Source organism: Hemibagrus wyckioides, linkage group LG05 (genome assembly GCF_019097595.1).
Source record: "Hemibagrus wyckioides isolate EC202008001 linkage group LG05, SWU_Hwy_1.0, whole genome shotgun sequence".
Classification (NCBI taxonomy): domain Eukaryota; kingdom Metazoa; phylum Chordata; class Actinopteri; order Siluriformes; family Bagridae; genus Hemibagrus; species Hemibagrus wyckioides.
The window spans coordinates 9761245-9783910 of record NC_080714.1 but is presented as its reverse complement, the minus strand read 5'-3'; the positions used below and the strand labels follow the sequence as shown (position 1 = coordinate 9783910).

Here is a 22666-nt window from a genome sequence, read left to right as displayed (position 1 = left end):
TGGGGAAAAGAGAGAAAAGACACAGCATTTCCAGAAAGAAAACCTCATGGCTTTATCTTATCTATGAAAAAAATTGTGTATATGTGATACCAAAATTACAACTTTAAGAACATTTAACAGACAGTAGTCCTCACCTCACATTTTTTTGTTCTGCACTTGATTATGACAGAAAAGGGGCCAGTAGCCGACTGAAACTGGATCTCACCATCCAAATCTTCGTCCAGCTTTGAGAGACAAAATAGGTACTGAAAGTTCATGTATCTGATTATCTAACTAAGGAAGGGCTTTTTAATAATGAAACAGGGTGTTACACCAGGGAGACATGAAAATGTGCAAGGCATGGGGCGCTAGTGCACTAATAACCGAACTACGATGTATCATACAAAATAATGACATGTTAGTATATGTTGCTTTACTAGCATGTAGTTAACAAACATTCTCTGTAAGAAAGCATATGATCTAAATGTGCACTACTTCAAATTTGCCATATGCAGCTGCATATACAAACATTGTTGGATGGTGCAGGATTAGTTTCTTAATTTAATTATCCTATGTTTTCAATGGAGAAAGAATTTTTTATTACCACTTTAAATGGTTAGATGTAAGTGCTGAGTAGTATGAAAAACATACAGAGACATTTTGAGGGGCAATGGCCTAAAACATGGCTCTGGTTCATTGATTGGGATTCTAGCCCCAGCACTGCCAAGCTGACGATGTTGGGCCCTTGAGCAAGGCCCTTAACCCTCACTGCTCTAGGGGCGCTGCATCATAGCCCTACGCTCTGACCCCAACCCCCAAGGATAGATTATGCGAAGAAAGAACTTCACTGTCCAGTAATGTATATGTGACAAATAAATACAACTTAACTTAGACAACTTAACCAAAGCCCCTGGACAATAATCTTACAGAATCCTGGTTTAAATGGTAATTGATACTAGTGTCTGATAAATATATTAATGCTACTGTATTAACTTCACCCTTATGGGTAAAGGAGCAGAGCCTCAGGCCCAAGCCACTTACAACACGTACTAGTACTACAGTGCGTGAGAGAATGGAGAGAGAGATGATGCAAAACTAGTTGAGATAAAATGATCAGTGTTTATTATTACTGAGTCTTTCTACATTCGATAAACAGGATCAGTTTAAATGAAGAAACTAATCCCATAAGCCCCAACCAATGAGGTTTGTGCATGCAGCTGTATCACAATATCAACAATTTAAAATTATTCACTTTTAATTAATTTTCTTTCTTTGATTTAGTTTATCCCTATATTTTAATACATTAACTAAGATGGAAAGCTTGGCAAGCTGCAATGGCAATTTCCTGAAAAAGATATCCTGTATATATATATATATACACTATATTGCCAAAAGTATTCACTCACCCATCCAAATAATCAGAATCAGGTGTTCCAATCACTTCCATGGCCACAGGTGTATAAAATCAAGCACCTAGGCATGCAGACTGTTTTTACAAACATTTGTGAAAGAATGGGTCGCTCTCAGGAGCTCAGTGAATTCCAGCGTGGAACTGTGATAGGATGCCACCTGTGCAACAAATCCAGTCGTGAAATTTCCTCGCTCCTAAATATTCCACAGTCAACTGTCAGCTGTATTATAAGAACGTGGAAGTGTTTTGGAATGACAGCAACTCAGCCACGAAGTGGTAGGCCATGTAAACTGACGGAGCGGGGTCAGCGGATGCTGAGGCGCATAGTGCGAAGAGGTCGCCAACTTTCTGCAGAGTCAATCGCTACAGACCTCCAAACTTCATGTGGCCTTCAGATTAGCTCAAGAACAGTGCGCAGAGAGCTTCATGGAATGGGTTTCCATGACCGAGCAGCTGCATCCAAGCCATACATCACCAAGTGCAATGCAAAGCGTTGGATGCAGTGGTGTAAAGCACGCCGCCACTGGACTCTAGAGCAGTGGAGACGCGTTCTCTGGAGTGACGAATCGCGCTTCTCCATCTGGCAATCTGATGGACGAGTCTGGGTTTGGCGGTTGCCAGGAGAACGGTACTTGTCTGACTGCATTGTGCCAAGTGTAAAGTTTGGTGGAGGGGGGATTATGGTGTGGGGTTGTTTTTCAGGAGCTGGGCTTGGCCCCTTAGTTCCAGTGAAAGGAACTCTGAATGCTTCAGCATACCAAGACATTTTGGACAATTCCATGCTCCCAACTTTGTGGGAACAGTTTGGAGCTGGCCCCTTCCTCTTCCAGCATGACTGTGCACCAGTGCACAAAGCAAGGTCCATAAAGACATGGATGACAGAGTCTGGTGTGGATGAACTTGACTGGTGAGTCCTGACCTCAACCCGATAGAACACCTTTGGGATGAATTAGAGCGGAGACTGAGAGCCAGGCCTTCTCATCCAACATCAGTGTGTGACCTCACAAATGCGCTTCTGGAAGAATGGTCAAAAATTCCCATAAACACACTCCTAAACCTTGTGGACAGCCTTCCCAGAAGAGTTGAAGCTGTTATACCTGCAAAGGGTGGACCGACGTCATATTGAACCCTATGGATTAGGAATGGGATCTCACTTAAGTTCATATGCAAGTCAAGGCAGGTGAGCGAATACTTTTGGCAATATAGTGTATATATATATATATATACAGCCATAACATTATGAGCAGTGACAGGTGAAGTGATTAACACTGATTATCTCCTCATCATGTTAGTGGGTGGGATATATTAGGCAGCAAGTGAACATTTTGTCCTCAAAGTTGATGTGTTAGAAGCAGGAAAAATGGGCAAGTGTAAGGATTTGAGCGAGAATGAAGAAGGGCCAAATTGTGATGGCTAGACAACTGGATCAGAGCATCTCTAAAACTGCAGATCTTGTGGGGTGTTCCCAGTCTGCAGTGGTCAGTATCTATCAAAAGTGGTCCAAGGAAGGAACAGAGGTGATCCGGTGAGAGGGTCATGGGCTCACTGATGCACATGGAGAGTGAAGGCTGGCCTATGTGGTCCGATCCAACAGACGAGCTACTGTTGCTCAAATTGCTGAAGAGTTAATGCTGGTTCTGACAGAAAGGTGTCAGAATACACAGTGCATGATGGGTCAGGGCTGGTTTGGCAGCAAAGGGGGACCAACACAATATTAGGCAGGTGGTCATAGTGTTATGTCTGATGGGTATATATATATCTCCAAAACCTACTATACAATCTATATGTTTACAATCTATATGTTTAAACAGGAAAGTGGAATAAAAGTACTTACCAAAGGTCTAAAAACAGTCTCTAGTTCACACGACATGCCTGCTGACATTGGTCCAGGAGGCTCAAAACTGAGTGGAGAACATTAGAGAATTAGATTAGCCAAGAAACTGCACCATGAAAAGAATATACAAAACAGGCACACTAATAAATACATGCCAGTTTTCACTAGATATTTGGTAATAACAGTAAAACTAAAGAAACATTACTAAGTCCAGAATCCCTCTTTTCAACTTAATAAATGTAACCTCTCTTTTATTTGGTTCATATTCTTGTAACAATGAGATAGCGTTTAGGGAAATGCAAGTGTAGTGGCTGGGCTTTATAATAGACTTCTAACACTTGTTATTGTGGCCTGGAACAAAGAATAGGCTCATTGATGTACACTTTCATTGTGTTCAAAATGAAAAAAATAGATGCATGATCAAGAGACAGTGTTTGCCTGTAGAGGATGGTTCAGCCTCAGCCATCAGGAAAAAAAAGCAATCATTAATAGAGCATTAAAAAATAAGCGAATGCAAGGATGGCTGATAATTGGCTGATGTTCAGTATTCTAAAACCAGCTTCTGCTGGTACCAGGTTTTCCCAAATCCTGTGTTTATTTAATCTATTCTTTTCACACATTTTTCTCTTCAGACTATTTGCTGAAGTTATAAATGAAAAATAATACCAAAGACCACTGGTCAACCAGTGTAAGAAGAAAAAACATGAATCCAGCACGTAGCTGTATTGAGAATACTGGGAATACTGGTACGTTGATCTAGTCTGGTGTGCATCTATTGAGGCATGAGTTCAGAAAGTGTGTAATAGAGATGCCTATATAACATTCATTCATCTTTAGTAACTGCTTTAGGAGCGTTTCCTGGGAACGTTGAAAGCAAGGAGGAAATGGGATATCGGTTCATCACAGGGCACCACGGACACACTCATTCTGACTTAGGGGCAATTTAGCATACCCAATCCACCTACTAGCACATTTTAGGGAGGTGGAAGGAAACCTGAGATCCAAGAGGAAACCCGCATAGACACTGTTGGAGCTGTGAGGCAGCAATACTTCCTGTTGCACCGACTAAAAAACATAATCTATCGAAATAAATGAGTTTATTTAAACTGTATATTTGTATTAAATCTTGTTGATGTGTTAAGAGACTGATATGTTTACTGATTCAAACTACATCAAGTGAAAACAGAAACATATTATCAATATATATTCATTTCAATTCTGAAGCAAATCTCCGGCTTGATTTAACCAGGCTGAAACTCATTAGATTGCAAAATCGCTCCGTTCATCAGTGAAATTCGCACCGCATACTGGTGAATATCGAGCATAATTATTCCGAATGAATTTGTAAATTCGACAGAGTAAGACAACTTGGATAGAAAGGTGTCTTCACAAAGGCATCAAACGTCTTGAATACATCATCCCCCCTCCCCCAGATTTTTAGATGCTCTGTTTTATTTCAGGATTTCACGTCATACAACAATCTGTCTTTCAGTTAAATTTAGCTCGCAAAGTCACACAGGCTGAAACAATCTGCCTAATTTATCCCAAGTGAGCTCAAGGTAACAAATTCAGCTGAAAAGGCTTCATTAATGAGCTGGCTCACAGCCTAAGGAGATGATAATCTGCTGATTTACCCTTTAATGTCAGCTGTTCAATTATTACAATGTTAAAAGTGACTTTGGGCTTAAATATGAAAGAAGAACAAAAGAATCAGTTTTGTTCAGCTTTCAAATATCAAACCTGATTTACAGACAGATCTGACATCTGTTGCACGCAAAATATGGATGAGAGGATGTAATAGGAAGTGATGAGCACATGCTGAGAAACATTTGTCATCTGCAGATTGTAGGAGAAACGGCGTAAAAAAAAAAAAAAAAAAGCACATTATACAAAAATAGATGAACTGCTTTAAACTGTATGTGTGCCATCAATCCATTTCCTGGTTTTGGAAAACGGAGAGATGATTCTGTGCATGTGTGTGTGTGTAAGAGAGAGAGAGAGAGAGAGAGAGAGAGATTCTGATACTCTGGAGAAGGGGGCTCTGGCATACAGCTACAAAAAAAAAACAGGGAGAGAAAAAGACAGAGACACAAAGAGTGAGCGAAAAGGGAGCCGTTTTTAGAATTTCTGGGGGCGTCAAAGGAGGCATGGACATATGGCAAACAGAGCAGAGTCTTACTACTGCTGCTCACTTCCACACTTTTGCGTACACAGATATTGAACCTGACAGCGAACGAATAATGTACATTAATAATAAACTTCAGCGGTGAAAGCATTTCATTTCAATTCTGCAAAATCTTCTGGTATTGTCTCATCCTATCATGATCATCATCTCATGATCATCCACTATACTGCTAGGATTTACTGCACATTACTTATAATATGCCTCTTATTTATGGAGCAGACTTAATCAAATGTATTTCTCACATTCAAATCCTGATGAAAAAACATGAGGTGGATTAAATGATGTATTTGGAAATAATTTATCAAGCTGGATATGAATGAAATGATACATTCGTAGGAGCATATACAGTACACAAAAATAGCGAGTTTTGATATTCTGTGAGAAAATTGACTTCATATTGGAAGAATATGTTCACATCTCCCACCGCCATACTCCTGCCTTATCAGTTTTTCACATTTTGCTCAGTGTTGTTCTCACCTTACAGATATGAAATCCATGAGGTTTTGTGAAACTCCCACAAGTCTGCAGTAATTTGTGACATTAGAGATGTTTGTAAGGACGACTTTTCTCTTATACGTCCTTTCAAGATCAAAATCCTGCAAAACAGTGTGTGGATGTATTTATTTATGTAGCACATAATAGCGAGGTTTAAAATAGTACAGTAACTAGTGTAATAATTTGTAAGAGAAATGAGAGAGTCGTTGTGTCATGCCATTTCACAATTACCTTAAATAAGACGGTTTCTGGTTTGCTGACAAATGGTGGACCTTTCAGCTCTTTGCCACTTTTAGATTTCTTGGTTCCTTTTGAAGACAAAGTTTTGTCCGGGCCTGTCATCATGGACCTCAACATGGATGTTTTGAGAGGAATGTCTTCATCTGACATGATCTAAAAAACATGTAATATTTGAATATACAGTTTAAAGTGATTCTCTAACTATTAATAACTAAAATTCCTAAAATTTATTAGGAAAAGAATAATCTTTTGGTTTGTGATTTTTTTATTGTCCCCAGTGTCCTGTTCTGTATTGTTCCCTGTATTGACCTGAATTATGAAAGTTGTTCATGCCTCATATACACCTACCAGGCATAACATTATGACCACCTGCCTAATATTGTGTTGGTCCCCATTTTGCTGCCAAAACCAGCCCTGACCCATCATGCACTGTGTATTCTGACCCCTTTCTATCAGAACCAGCATTAACGTCTTTAGAAATTTGAGCAACAGTAGCTCGTCTGTTGGATCGGATCACACGGGCCAGACTTCGCTCCCCACATGCATCAGTGAGCCTTGGCCGCCCATGACCCTGTCACCGGTTCACCACTGTTCCTTCCTTGGACCACTTTTGATAGATACTGACCACTGCAGTCCGGGAACACCCCACAAGAGCTGCAGTTTTGGAGATGCTCTGATCCAATGGTCTAGCCATACAAATTTGGCCCTTTGTCAAACTTGCTCAAATCCTTATGCTTGTCCATTTTTCCTGCTTCTAACACATCAACTTTGAGGACAAAATGTTCACTTGCTGCCTAATATATCCCACCCACTAACAGGTGCCATGATGAGGAGATCATCAGTGTTATTCACTTCACTTGCCAGTGTTCATAATGTTATGGCTGATCAGTGTATAAATGTAAGAATTTGTCAAGCTTTGTTGCAAAAATTAGGAAATTTTGGGGTTATAAATGTAGTTATTTAATAATAAATCAGTAATGTAAGGTATGTAATAAGAATGAGGAGATTCTGGGAAATTAAGGGGTTAAAGTTTAAGAAATCCTTTAGTGGCATTAACATATTAGATATGTCAGCCATATCCAGTTTCCACCTACTGCATTTATATAACTGACAAAGAGAGTGGAACTGTTTTTGACACATTTACCACATTTTAAAAGCACATTTTGGTCTTCGGTGATTTGTAGGACCTTTTTGCATTTGATCTATGCATAAAATCTGTAATATGAAGCTGAATTTACAAATATGAGACTGCAAATCAAATCTTATAAATTTATAAAGAAAATTGCATCAGATTGGAATGCCTCCAGGGCATGTTCTGTTCCTACGCTCTGCAATTATGCTGACTCAGTCCCTCAGGCCTCCAAACGGTCATCTCACACAATACACCTGTGCTTATAACATGTCCACAGAGGCTGTTACCTTAGCTGCTTAACACATTTAGGATCTGACTCGCAAATCAATCCTTCCATAGAGTCGACACTTGACTTACGAATATGCAAAGAAAAATCCCTTAAAAGATCTATGTATTAGAATAACTTGACACTATCCTGCTACTTATTATCAAATTACTCCAGGCTCTGCTACTAAATGCACATTAAACATAGCAGAGGAGCATACCTAAGTGAGGAACTATTTTAAGTGTAATAAGCTTCAATAATATTGTTTGATAATATATTCTGAAGCAGGACTATGCAAACATATGACCAAATGTGATATACACAGATCAGGCATAACATTATGACCAGTGAGAGGTGAACTGAATAACACTGATTACCTCCTCATCATGGCACCTGTTAGTGGGTGGGAAATATTAGGCAGCAAGTGAGCATTTTGTCCTCAACGTTGATGTGTTAGAAGCAGGAAAAATGGGCAAGTGTAAGGATTTGAGTGAGTTTGACAAGAGATCAGAATACACAGTGCATGATGGGTCAGGGCTGTTTTGGCAGCAAAAAGGTGACCAACACAATATTAGGCAGGTGGACATAATGTTATGCCTGATCTGTGCATAAATGGATGTAACTGACCATAACTATAACAATCTGTGTCCTTACCGTGTAATCACTGTTTTTGCGATCCCAAAGGCCGGTGAACTCAGGCTGGACCAGACACTCTTGGTCTTCTTTTCCTTCCGTTAACCAGCCTGCCTCAGTCCTTGTTCTCGTGTCCTGTTTCTCCATGATGTCGCTGATGTCACTTCTGGAGCTTGCAGGAGATGACACAGGGCGGGTTGGACGTCTATCCTGAATTAACTAGGACGGGAAGAAAGCACTGAAATGTCTGCTGTTCTACAGAGGTACAAAAAATAAGATAGAATGATCTGTAGTGTTCGGTAATTGCTAGCTATAGTAAACAATCAGCCTTAGTAGACACTATTGTAGTGAGTGTATTTTTCATATCTATAATCTAAACACATTACTAAGTCACTGAGTGAACGGAGCTAGGTTATTTAGGCTAAATATGGAATGTTGGGATTGGGAAATTCTACTCAGCATGAATGTAAAAATAAACCACTATAGAAATGCTATAAACATCAACCATAATGTAAAACACACTGCTGTTTATGGTATGTGTAATAGCACTGCATTAACAGCTTTTTTTCTACCTCTCTCTCGGCGTGTGCTGAAAGAGGCAGTAAGTTCTGCAACAGTCTTTGTTCTCGTCGCTTTAGGACCATGCTCTGAGTCACACGTGCTGGTGGATGAGTGAGGAGCGCATGGCGTTTTTTCAGTCTCTCCTTTTGCTCTTCTTCCAGCAGCAGTTTGGAGACTATCTCCATCCGTCTGGCTTTCTGCTTCTCCTGGAATTCCCTACGAAATTCAGGTTATTATTTTAGATGGAGCTTCACATTTTTGTCATTTTTTAACTGTCCCAATAATCCAGTCCAGCAATTTTGATTTAATATCAATAAAAACTGTACGACCAGATCTTATCTTAAACAGAAATATAGACATTGTTTAAAGTAATTTACCAGAAAGGATAAAACACAAATAAGATTTAAGATAAGATAAGTCATCTTATTCTTTACCCTTCTAAGAAACACCTGTACACCTAGCCATTCATGCATTTATCTAATCATCCAATCATGTGGCAGCAATGCGGTGCATACAATCATTCAGAAACGGACCAGCAGCTTCGGGTAATGTTCAGTTCAATCATCAGAATGGAGGAAAAAATGTGATCTCAGTGATTTTGTCTGTGGCATGATTGTTGGTGCCAGATGGGCTGGTTTGAGTATTTCTCTAAATGCTGATCTCCTGGGATTTTCACATACAACAGCCTCTAGAGTTTAATCAGAATGTGTCTTTTAGCTGACAGGAGTGGAACCCAATGTGGTCTTCTGTTGCTGTAGCTCATCCAACTAAAAAGTTTGTTCTGTTTATCTCAGTTATAAAAAGATAATCATTTGAGTTATTATGTTCTTCCTGGTAGCTTGAACCAATCTGGCCATTTTCCTCTAAAACCTCTCTCATCAACAGGGTGTTTCCACCTACAGAAATGTCACCTGATGTTTTTTGTTACTCTGTGAAAACTTTAGAGACAGATGTGTGTGAAAGTACCAAGAGATCATCCATTTCTGAAATACTCAAATCAGCCTGTCTGGCATCAACAACCTGGCCTGGTTACTGGTAACAATATTTTTTTTCCAACACAATATTAGGCAGCTGGTCATAATGTTATGCCTGGTCGGTGTATATTTGCAGAAGGTTCTGTCATCTGGTTATTTTTTATCACTAGTAATCTGTGTAAATAATTTATCAGTGAAATCTATTTGTGTGTTATTAGGAAAATGTGTGCTACACTCAGTTCTTAAAATATTCATCCAGTTTCTAACACCTTTTAACATCTGGGCTACTCAATGCCACATTAACACCAGTGCAAAAAAAAACACAACACTGTGTCACAAATGGATTCTGGCAATTTATATTGGGGGAGGATTTTTTTTTTTGCTTTAATCCTCACTCTTGCTTTCTCTGAAGGTCCTCCTGTGCTTTGTGCATGTGCATGAGTTTAAAGCTGTTCATTCCTGCGTCTTGCCATAACTGTTTACGGCAATTTTCCTCCTCTTTCAGCTTCTGTAAGCAAGCTTTCTCCTTAAGCTTTCTGACACGCAGAGCTTCCTGCAACCAGAGACATCAAACACATACACGTGATACGCACACTCATAGCCGTAGATCGCTTCATAAGACAAACAAACAAGCCTCATATACCACCTGCATCACTGGAAATCACAAGGAATCTGGACTTTTTATTTCAAATGCACATGCTCAAGGTCTGACATGTTGTGCATCTTCGTTCATCTTCACTATTTTTTATTTAGTGTAGAACGATATGTCAGGAATATACCCTAAGATTATGTGTCCAAATGTTTGATTAGTACAGTATGTGAAATGAATTTCCACACATCCTGAATTAAGGAGCTGCCTCAAATGTTTTAGGCAAACTAAAACTAAAGTGCATGAATTTATGTCCACTTTTAAAAGAAAAGAATTAGATGATATATAAGAAGATCATAACATCATGCCTGAGTCATATATTCAATTACCTGACTGGCTGCTATATTGGCCTTCAGTGATTCTGCTGCTTCCATCCTCCTCTTCATCAGCTCCTTCCTCATCTTGTTTTGCTCTTCCTCTTTTTCACGCATTCTTCAACACAGTGATAAATTAGCGCCCTGGGTAAGAATACTGTGGAAAAAGACTGTGTGTGTGTGTTATTCAGTACCTCTTGAGACTCTGTTTAAGGAAGACTGCTGCTTTTTGTCGGTTTGCCCGGATCTCATCCTGCTTTCTCAGGTTAAGCTCTGCTTGCTCTTGTAAAGCCTTTTCCTGCTCACTGGGACACAGCAACAATATTCCTACTTCAATTTCTATTTTTAAATCAGATTTATTTCATGTAGCTATATTAATTGGTCAGGAAAATCTTGATGGAAATATCAGTATTAACTACATGAGACTTTGGGTACTTTTTGGCACGTAGTGCTTTCAGTTTGGCTCTCTTGGTGATGCTCTTCTCCCTTTGGAGTCTTTGATTGTGTTTCTCCTGTTTCATGGTTAGAAATGCCTGCTCCTCATGCTCCAACTCCTCTCGCAGACCTAGGTACTGACCAAGTTCTACCTCCACTTGACAAAGCTCCAGTCTGGACAAAAGAACGTAAAATAATGCAAAATGAATCTACTTTTAGAAGCAATGAGTAGACAAACCTTGAGAATGTTGAATGCGCAAGAATCTGGCCAAAAGTTTGAAATGACCTCTTATCGGTCTGTTCTGCTTTAAATTCAAAGGCAATTAAATAAAAGGTTAGACACAGTTAGGCGCAGCTAGAGTGAAGAAAAGGTTATTTTATTGGTTATTTATAAACCGGACAGTCTGCAGTTAGAACAAATTAGCTAAATGATATGTCAAGGTGACTGGAATTGTGTAATGTTGAAAATGTTCTTCATTACTTCCACTTAAGGCTTAAACTTTTTCTCCATGAGATGTACTTCCCAGTGTCTTGAAAACTTGCACATTGAGTGTAAAAATAGTTATCCTAATATCCAGGGGGATTCTTGCCTATTCAAAATAAAATAAAATAAAATAAAATAAAAATAGCACAGCATAAAAAAAGAGTCTTATTATACAGCAGTACAGACAACTAAAAAAGAAGAAGAAGAAAAATGCCTCTGAGTTGTGTGGCTGGTTGGGGGGGGTCAGTGCTTTGGGCTAAATGCAGTGATTTTCAGATAAATATTTTCAGTAGTATCCTTAATAGATATACTGTAATTAATTACCGTTAATTATATACATGGCTAAACACCTGAAAACCTGCCCTATTTGTGCCGAGTTTGCATGCAGGGTTTCCTCAGGGTACTCCACAGTCCAAAGGCATGCATTGTAGACATCCCTAAATTGTCTGTGTATGTGCACGTTGGTGCCATTTTCTGCCACCCTGCCTAGTACCCTGATTCCCCTAGGATAGGCTACAGGTTCACCGCAACCCTGTGTAGGATAAGCGCTAGAGAAAATGGATAGATGGAACTTAGAACCTTCTCAGTTGACCTTGACAGAAACGATGAGAGCTACAACAAGGCACATTAATAATATGAGAAGTGTGGAAGGGAATAGGGCTTTAAATGGAATGAATGGGGCTTTCAAATCATCTGCACAAATATTCAGATTGGTATATGAACTGGCTCATCATTTTATTTAACTGCATCAAACAAAAAAAAAGAAAGAAGTACATTCCAGTGTACTTCAATTTTAAAATGCTGGAGCTCCTATGATACAATATGTATAAGCAGGTCTGGTACAGTCCATTCAATTTTTATTTATTTAGTATTTTTTCATCTCTCTCCTCACGCTCGCAATTCCTGTACGAATACCTCTGCACTAAGGTTAGGCAGTTCAAATCGACTGAAGTGTTAAATTGATTGAAGAGTTAAAATCTGGCAACACCAGTGCACTTTACTTTTTCAAGTTAGCAATTCAAGACTTTGCACTGAGGTATATAAGACTCACTCATGTTCTTGCAGGACCATGGCTAGATGAGCCTCCAGCTCCTCTTCTGCTTGAAGTTCGGCACAGACACACTTGTGGCTGGCACGTAGGCGGAATACGGCTGCGCTATGGACAACAGCGCACACTGAGGTTGAAGTAACATCAGATATTTTTCCTTCCCACCTACAGTGTTTTATTTTTTTTCCCATTTTACCTGTTCTCTGCCTGCTTCTCCCTTTCTATGTCATCTTCTATGTTGTCTCTCTGTTTTTCCAGCTCGGTCACATGAAGACGACAGACTTTCAGTTCCTCTCTGTAAGAGCATGGGTGAGAAGCAGGAAGGCTTGTTAGAGTTGAAAAAACATTAAAAAAGCTTTGACGGCAAAATGTGCCTTTCCAAATTAGCTTGAAAAGAATTTCTTTTAGCAAGCAGTCACAAGGGAGCTGGAAAGTGATCACACCTCAACGCACCACAGACAGCAACACAGAGAATGTAGAGAAGAGAGGGCTAAAAAAAAATCAATGGAAAAAAAAAAAAAATAGATCAGTTTTTCTCGAGTTATGTAAGCTTGATAATGTGAAGCACACAGATTCTAGTTCCTAAAATATGCTAAAGATATAAGAGCTTAAATGGTTTCTTATTTAAATGATACAGAAATGTATAGGAATGCAGGCTTTTGCTCTGTATGCAATGCAATAATATTAACAGATATGCTACAAGCACCTAATGTCCAGTCATTTGAAAAATAAAAAAAATAAAAAAGCTGAGTGGCTCTTCCAAAAAAGCCTAGAGTTTGAAGCCCAAGGGTGCAATTGAAATACAGAGTCCGTGTGAATGTGCACAGCAGTGTGTGTCTTTATGTCAGAATGTTGTGGATTTATGACAGTATGTTTGTTCCACGCTGCTATTCAAACACAATGTAACCTGTGAGTCGCTCCATCCACCCACCTAACAGCTTCTCCACAGCTTGGGCTAAAGGCTAGAAACACATATGGAAAATGCTTATGTTTTTTTTTTCCTGGCTTGAAAGCTGGGTTTTAAATATATCCACCAATTAAAGTGAGAGGTTTCCTTCTAGTTAAATGCAAGTTTAAGGTCTACAGAGTTAAGAGAGATGATGGCATATCTGTGTATCTGCATGCATGAACAGATGTGTGCGCATATACAGTATGTGTGTAGGCAGACCTGGCCTTTAACATGTTAAGCTCCTTCTGTTTGTAAAAATGGTCCAGCTGGTCCAGGCCCCTTCTCAGCTTGAACATCCGAGTGCTATCCATGTTACTCCTCTCCCTCTCATCCAGCTCCACATCTTCCGACAGCAGGCTCACATCCCTGATGGAAAGACTGCATGTGATAACGAGCCTATGGATGCTGTTACACGTGAAGTTGCAAAAACATGCTCACCATTCGGGGTCACTCATGTCCACTGAATAATCAGCAGGGAAGCCATCTTCATCCTTGATCACTGTCTCCCATGTTCCAGCTTCTTCTGCTTAAACAGATATTAGATACATAACTACTTTCATTCATAATAATGCAGAAAAAAAAGAGGCATTCATATCTACCTTTGGTGTCCTCATCACTCCAGTTGATTTGTGCAGCTTCTTTATCAGATGTTTCGGCAAAGTCCTCATCAGCACTACTGTCCATCGTGATGTGGACTCCAGCAGGCAAATGACCCGTGTATATGTGACCTGTATATGTCCATTTGGTAATAATGAACAACAATGTACAGCAGAAGATACACACACAGGAAGCTTAATTTACAAGGAACATTATCCAATCATCCAATTGGAATATGGAGATATGTGATTTTTTTTGATCATGGTGCCAGACAGACTGGTTTGAGTAATTCAGAAAATACTTTTTTAGGCTATGGTTAACCTTTTACATCAGTGGGGAGCAGAAAAGCATATCAGAAAGCCCAAAACATCAAACCTTGAGTTGGAGGAAGCACATATTCTACAAAAGTAAAAGGTTATCAGCCAGAAACAGGAATCTGGGCACAGACTCAACAAAAGTCTTGGGAAAATACTAGGAAATGTTTTTCTATCTTCAACTTCCCACTTTCTGTGAGCCTGTGCCCAGCATAGCCTCAGGTTCCAGTTCTGAAATACTCAAATGAGCCCATCTGGTAGCAACAGCTATTTCTAGTGAGATCACTTTTTTTCTATTCTGATGTTCGATGTGAATATTAATAAAAGCTTTTGACATGTATCTGCATGATTTTATGCATTGTGCTGCTGCCAGAGTTGATAGCTGACTGGTTGAATATTGCATGAATGAGCAGGTGTACCGGTGTTTACAAGCGACAGCAATTACATTCAGTGACCTGGGGTGGGAGGGGCAGCTTGGTGTACTAAATCTTGTGCATTATTGGGCAGTGTTGGGTTCTTGTAGTGAATTTAGCTTCATCAATCATTTTTTCAGCTTTGGGATCATTTTAATCTATAACATCTTTTCTAGAGGTTTGTAATAAAAATATTTAAAAACAACAACAACAACAACAAAAAATTCACTTGTTACAAACACCACATTAGCACAAAGGCTTGAAGCCCCGCCCACTCCTGTCATATATGCCTGAAAAGATTGTTTCCTGATCTGTGGTGTCATTGTTGAATACACTTAAGTTTTTTTTGTCATAAACCGTACAGACCACACATACAGTAGAAACTGTAGAGAAACAATTATTTCAGTTTTTAATTGATTAACTTTCATTAAATTGGACATTCCTATGTTTAAGGATAATAAGGAGGATTGCTGAAGTGTTGATAATTGACAGATTTATTTAAGCTGAAAATGGCAGGACATATTTTAGTATGTTTTCTTAATAAAAAAAAAGAAATTATGTAGAATGTGTCCTTTATAAAGAAAAAAACTTAAAGATTCCTCATACATTATATTGCTAAGATTTTTGGGACACCCCTCCAAATCACTGAATTCAAGGGTTGGGCTTGACCCCTTAATTCCAGTGAAAGGAACTCTTAATGTTTCAGCTTCATACCAAGACATTTTGGACAATTTCATGCTCCCAACTTTGTGGGAACAGTTTGGGGATGACCCCTTCCTGTTCCAACATGACTGTACACCAGTGCACAAAGCAATGTAATGCTTAATGACATGGATGAGTGAGTTTGGTGTGGAGGAACTTGACTGGTCTGCACAGAGTCCTGACCTCAACCTGAAAGAACATCTTTGTGATGAATTAGAGCGGAGAATGCAAGCCAGCCCAAAACATGAATCTAATATGGAGTTGACCTGTCCTTTGCAGCTATAACAGTTTCAGCTCTTCAGGGAAGGCTTTCCACAAAAATTTTTGGGAATTTTTGACCATTCCTCTAGAAGTGTATTTGTGAGGTCAGGCACTGATGTTGGACAAGAAGGCCTGGCTCACAGTCTCCGCACCAAAGGTGTTCTATCAGGTTAAGGTCAAGACTCTGTGCAGGCCAGTCAAGTTCCTCCACACCAAACTCGCTCATCCATGTCTTTATGGAGCTTGCTTTGTGCACTGGTGTGCAGTCATGTTGGAACAGGAAGGGGTCATCCCCAAAGTACTCTCCCACAAGAAATTGTCCAAAATAAATGTCTTGGTATGCTGAAGCATTAAGAGTTCCTTTCACTGGAACCAAGGGGCCGAGCCCAACCCCTGAAAAACAACACCTGAACTCAATGATCTGGAGGGGTGTCCCAAAACTTTTGCCAATATAATGTATCAACATGTTTTTCTGACAATTACCAGATTAATGAAGATTCTCTCGTTATAGACATAGATACGTTTCTTGTAATAATCTTGACACTTTTCTCCTAAAATAAAAAAGCCTTTTCGGATAATAACAAAACTCTGAGATGTTTTTTTTTTTTTTTTTGCAGTGTAATTTAAATGTATCTATAGATAACTCACTGAAAATGAATGAATCTGCAGTACTGTGTAGGCCTACTGTTGAAAGAAACACATTTTATTTTGTATTTATAACAAAAATACTTTAAACAAGCTGCTATAACACATATATTAAATTAATCACCCTTTATTAAGGCTTATGCACAGAATTTTAGTTTTTACCTGTATATCTGTCTCTTTACTTATACACTGTAATACTTAGCTAGCTAGAATAGCTTCCGCTTTTCAGTGTGTCAGTGTGAGTGTTTACCTCACCTTGGCTAAGCTAACTTTATTAACTATTAAATTAACTAAGCTACCATGCTGGTTATTAAACCCCCGAATGCACGATATTACAGTTTATTCTACATTTTTCTACGTTGTTGTTTTCTTACCAACTTCAGAGAAAGCAAAGCCTTCGTGAGCTGTAAGCTGCCCTTTCTGTTGAGCTCGAGCTCCTGTTTGCAGCGTTTCCATGGACACCGGAGCCAGCTGAGCGCAGTGAGTGCTGGCTGAATTCCAAATGGCGCTGCTGTTCGGCTATATCATACACTATATAGGGTGAACAAGCTGTTACTGTACAGCGGATGTAGTGCACTCATACAGGGAGCACGGAGCCATTTGGAATACGGCCGTTAGTTCAAGTTCAGCAGGCAAACGAATCTGTTTCTTGATTTAGATGCGGAATGGGTTTAAGAAAAACTGGAAATATCTGTATGGATGGGATTATTTAATTTAATTTAATGTTTTAATTGACATTTATTATTTTATCTTCTAAATGTTAAAGCTTGTTATTTGTCACGTATTGGATAAAAGCTTGAAACATCTTTGTAGACAGCCCTGTATGAGAACAAAAATAGAAGTAATATCTCCTCTGCATTGCTTGAGGCAAAACATGACTTACACTAGCTCATAAGCTGAATTTGAGATTTTAGATTCATGTGTAATGGACCATAGGAGGGTTTGTGTGTGTGTGTGTGTGTGTGTGTGTGTGCGTGTATGGGTGGGAGTGGGATGTTCATTCTCTTATCTTTATGTGTGTTCCCATTTAAGCAAGGAAATGCTTCTGAAGATTCTGTTCTGTGCCAAAATGTACAAATAGAGAAGCTGAACACAGACAGAAGGATAATCACTGGCAAATTCATTTGCGTTATCAGACTTAAATTAAACAGCATGCCCTCCGTCTATCATTGTAGCAGCAGTGTTGATAAGGATCTTCCTCTAAGCAGCAGAATTTCCAGAATAGCCGAGGAAAAAAGCACTGAATTAGCTGAACATCAATTGATTGAATGCTTCTGATTTGTCTCTGTGTATTTGTGCCAGATTCAGCCACTTATTTTAACATAGAACTGTGACTTGAGTTTATTGTAAACGTCATCTCTTGTGCCACTGCTTATTGCACAACATACAGCGAAATGAACGAATGAGCCCATTACACTTCTGATGATAGAGGTGTGGGTAGTGTCCTGAGGGCAGGAGACAACGTTCTTCACTCTGAAAGACCTACTCTTGTCCCTTGTGGCCTGAAATGTAGAAACCAGGGCAGATAGGAATACACGACGAAACGCAAACTGCGTCTCAAACCTCCGGAGAACTGCGATGACACAGATACTCCAACCAGTAGCTGAGTGCTCCTTCCACATTGCTAGGCAAATAAGTGAAAAGCCATATTTTGGCAGCATGTGCAAGACAGGCCTGTGCTGCTTTTAGATTGCTGGTTAGACAAGAAAAATCTTAACACTTTAATTTCTCCTTATTATCCTTGTTAGCATTATCATTTACATTCAAACTGTAATACTGCAATTCAATGGACCACAATTGGCTTTGACTCATGAAATCTGCTTCCTGGACATGATCCGTCTCAGCCGTCAGGATGATTTATTACAGCGCTTAGCTTTTCTAAAACATAAAATGGGTTGTTTCGTGATAAATGGCTTGCTGGCCTGTTTTGAGCGATTAAGCTTTCAGCACAATATCAGTTATCCAAGATCCCCTACAGTAATTTGGTTTGGAGGTAGCAGGATTTGGGTTGCACTTGAAAAAGCTCAAGAAAACAGGTCAAGCTCTTGCATAGGAAAGTATAAAGTTAGAGTACAGAGAGCCTGAAACATCCATAAATCATCAAAACCCTGTCAGGTGACCAATATCAAGCAGTTTATCAACCAATGTTAAACAACAGGTCAACAGTTTATAGTTGTTAATGTTTTGTTTTTCTTGTAACCTATTCATACAGGATAATTTCTGGTCCATGGTCCGGATACAAACCCAGCAACCTCAAAAACATTTAAATCTCCAATGTTTTAAACTTTTTCTGTAACAGATCCTCTTTTGGTGTTTATCCAGTCACATGCTATTATGTAAATGATTTAGCTGAAGGCAGCTCACCGGACCTGAGACATTTCTCATTTTATTTATGCTCTCTTTTCTGATAAAGGTGCTGATGACATGCATTTAGTCTCCCTATTTCAAATGAAATAGATATCTCACCTATCCAGAGTCTTAAAAATTAAAGGTAAAGGACCACTATTAGACAAAATACTCTTACTTCCAGACTTTTCTAAGAGAATAGTATCACATCGCACAGGTTTGTAAGCGAGAGGTTTGGTGTATGTAGACTTTTACAAATTTTACACTTGTTCACACACTTTGGAGCTGATTTATTATTCGACTATATTTGGATGATACAGTCTATAGCTATTGAGGTTTAATAAATCATCCACAGACTCCTTCATTTTATGATGTGTTTTTGAAAGATTGATCAAAATCATCTGTTGATGGCTGATTCATGACAGGTGGTTTGTGTAGTGTAGGGCACTATTCAATACAGATAACAAACGAAATAAAATCTGAAATATGGCAGTTTAATAGGAGTGTGTATGTATATGTATTTACTGTTTTTTTTCTTTAACAATGTAGGTAAAAATGGACAAGCGTAAGGATTTGAGCGAGTTTGACAAGAGCCAAATTGTGATGGCTAGACGACTGGATCAGAGCATCTCCAACACTGCAGCTCTTGTGGGGTGTTCCCGGTCTGCAGTGGTCAGTATCTATCAAAAGTGGTCCAAGAAAGGAACAGTGGTGAACCCGTGACAGGGTCATGGCTGGCCAAGGCTCATTGATGCATGTGGGGGGTGAAGGCTGGCCCGTGTGATCCGATCCAACAGATGAGCTACTGTTGCTCAAATTGCTGAAGAAGTTAATGCTGGTTCTGATAGAAAGGTATCAGAATACACAGTGCATGATGGGTCAGGGCTGGTTTGGCAGCAAAAGGGGGACCTACACAATATTAGGCAGGTGGACATAATGTTATGCCTGGTCAGTGTAAGTATATGGTATTCTGAGATCTGAAAATGATGCAAGTAAAAAGTGGCTAATTATTTACTTGAAAAATGTTACAATTCTTTGGTAACACCTTCACATAGAAACACACTCAGTAGGAGCTTATAATTCACACACACACACACACACACACTGTAATAAAGTAGTCATTTTCAACCATCCATCCATCCATTCACTTTTTGTAGTGCTTATCCTACACAAGGTTGCAGAGAACCTGGTGTCTATGCCCGGGGACTTGGGGCATGAGGCGGGGGACACCCTGGAAAATAAAGAATCAGCAAATTTCCCCTCAACACATACGTTCATTAATTCATCCTGGTCAGGGTTTGGTGGCTATATCACATGAAATCTGAGTGTGAGGTGGGAATATATCCTGACCTGGATGCCATGGATGATGCATAGTAACAGTAATACACACTTTTGCCATGTTTTTATAACACGATCGAACCAGGGAAGCTGAGAAGCACCATGCTATCTTCCAGTAAATACCCCCAAACATATACAGTATATGAACAAATAAATAAATGAATAACAACCCACACTTTTTTACAGAAAATGGTAACTTCTGGGAAAGCAGCATATAGTAACACATTTACTGTATAATTATAAACTGTTTTGTTTTTTTTATATGAAAAAGTTGCTCAAGTAATCAGTGAAAGGAATCAACTGGCACACATGTAGCTCTTCGACTGTAGATCCCGGATAACCACAATGCTGCATAATTTTTTGTGCTTTGATATGCATGAAGGATTTTTTTCAACAATAGGTAACATGCAATTCAGGCTTAAACGAAATCAGGAAAGCAATGCACACTAATGAGTGTACATTTCTGTGAACAAGGTTTAGTACAAGATTGGATTTTGTCTTGATGCTGGAAGCAACTTATATCCTCACACACACACACCTCCCACGTACAGTGACCCCTCATCCTATGTATACTTATATACCACACATATTAGCACTCCTACAGTCAGGACTTAACCCATTAAATGTGTAGATTTATAGAAAGACTGCTGGTGTTGATGCACCACTGGGAGACTACACTAAACCCAGAGCTGTTCTGTTAATCACTTGTGTGTTTAGTCTCTCCTTTACCTACTCAAACCTATGGATAGTTAATGCATATTCATGTGTGGATATAGAGATATAAGTGCAAAAGCTGAAAGAAACTGCAGGGATTTTTTTCCCCTTAGGTTGTTGTGGCAACTGCATTGCATTGTGTCTACAGGAGCCTATAAATACTGAGAAAATCTCAAAATTGCACACGTGCACACTAACACAGACACACACATCAAAACGTGCTTCAGTGGAAAAAAACCACACACACATCAATCATAGGCTTTAGTGATAATTTAAGATCACGGTGATTTTATTTACCACATGCAGTGTTGAATTCGGCTTTAATAAGGTGGTACGGTGGTGTGGCAGGTAGTGGTGCTGCCTCACAGCTCCAGATTCAATCCCAAGCTCAGGTTACTGTCAGTGGTGTGTTTCCCTTCTGTCTATTTCCTCCAGGATCTCTGGTTTCCTACCAAAAGTATATTGGTTAGTCGATTGTCGTTGTGAAATGTGTGCATGAATGTATAAATGCATGTGTGAATAGACTGGCATCGCTTCCAGTGTATTCCAACCTCACCATCAGTGTTCCTGAAAAATTCCCAACTCATCCTCTGTGTTACTGGGATATTCCCAACTCACCTTCGGTATTCCCTGGATATTCCAAACTCACCCTCTGTGTTCCTGGAATATTCCCAACTCACCTTCTGTGTTCCCAGGATATTCCTAACTCACCCTCTGTGTTCCTGGAATATTCCCAACTCACCTTCTGTGTTCCTAGAATATTCCCAACTCACCTTTGGTGTTCCCAGGATATTCCTAACTCACCCTCTGTGTTCCTGGAATATTCCCAACTCACCTTCTGTGTTCCTAGAATATTCCCAACTCACCTTTGTTGTTCCCAGGATATTCTTAACTCACTCTCTGTGTTCCTAGAATATTTCCAACTCACCCTTTGTGTTCCCGGGATATTCCCAACTCACCTTCAGTGTTCCTGGGATATTCTCAATTTACCTTCAGTGTTCCCGGGATATTCCCAACTCACCCTCGGTGTTCCTGGGATATTCCCAACTAACCATTGGTGTTCTCAGGATATTCCCAACTCACCTTCGGAGTTCCTTGGATATTCCCAACTCACTTTCGGTGTTCCAAGTATATTCCCAACTCACCTTTGGTGTTCCCAGGATATTCCTAACTCACCCTCTGTATTCCTGGAATATTCCCAACTTACCTTTGGTGTTCCCGGGATACTCTTAACTCACTCTCTGTGTTCCAGGAATATTCCCAACTCACATTTTGTGTTCCTAGAATTTTTCCAACTCACCCTTTGTGTTTCTGGGATATTCCCAACTCACCTTCAGTGTTCCTGGGATAGTCTCAATTTACCTTCAGTGTTCCCGGAATATTCCCAACTTACCTTCGGTGTTCCAAGTATATTCCCAACTCACCTTTGGTGTTCCCGGGATATTCTTAACTCACTCTCTGTGTTCCTGGAATATTCCCAACTCACATTTTGTGTTCCTAGAATTTTTCCAACTCACCCTTTGTGTTCCCGGGATATTCCCAACTCACCTTCAGTGTTCCTGGGATATTCTCAATTTACCTTCAGTGTTCCCGGAATATTGCCAACTTACCTTCGGTGTTCCAAGTATATCCCCCACTCACCTTTGGTGTTCCCGGGATATTCCTAACTTACCCTCTGTGTTCCTGGAATATTCCCAACTCACCTTCAGTGTTCCTGGGATATTCCTAACTCACCCCCAGTGTTCCTG

At 39.6% G+C, this 22666-nt stretch overlaps 1 protein-coding gene across 5 annotated transcripts in view; it reads right to left on the bottom strand.

The window, feature by feature from the left end:
* Positions 1 to 16969, bottom strand: part of cfap74 (cilia and flagella associated protein 74) — a 53764-nt gene extending 36795 nt beyond the window's left edge. For 2 of the 5 annotated variants that reach the window (XM_058388904.1, XM_058388907.1), the window contains exons 1-16: positions 16895 to 16969; positions 14188 to 14316; positions 14027 to 14114; positions 13808 to 13954; positions 12836 to 12934; positions 12643 to 12747; positions 11108 to 11281; positions 10867 to 10977; positions 10688 to 10790; positions 10105 to 10262; positions 8747 to 8951; positions 8196 to 8393; positions 6136 to 6297; positions 5887 to 6005; positions 3225 to 3291; positions 135 to 224 (exon numbers count right to left, since the gene is read on the bottom strand). In XM_058388904.1, the coding sequence (XP_058244887.1) occupies positions 135 to 224; positions 3225 to 3291; positions 5887 to 6005; positions 6136 to 6297; positions 8196 to 8393; positions 8747 to 8951; positions 10105 to 10262; positions 10688 to 10790; positions 10867 to 10977; positions 11108 to 11281; positions 12643 to 12747; positions 12836 to 12934; positions 13808 to 13954; positions 14027 to 14114; positions 14188 to 14272 (1911 nt within the window). In that variant the 5' untranslated portion in view covers positions 14273 to 14316; positions 16895 to 16969. Of the gene's footprint in view, positions 1 to 134; positions 225 to 3224; positions 3292 to 5886; positions 6006 to 6135; positions 6298 to 8195; positions 8394 to 8746; positions 8952 to 10104; positions 10263 to 10687; positions 10791 to 10866; positions 10978 to 11107; positions 11282 to 12642; positions 12748 to 12835; positions 12935 to 13807; positions 13955 to 14026; positions 14115 to 14187; positions 14317 to 16523; positions 16553 to 16894 lie in introns of those variants that run through there. The other 3 variants (XM_058388906.1, XM_058388905.1, XM_058388908.1) reach the window with 3 other exon arrangements.
* Between the last annotated feature and the right edge of the window lie 5697 nt (positions 16970 to 22666).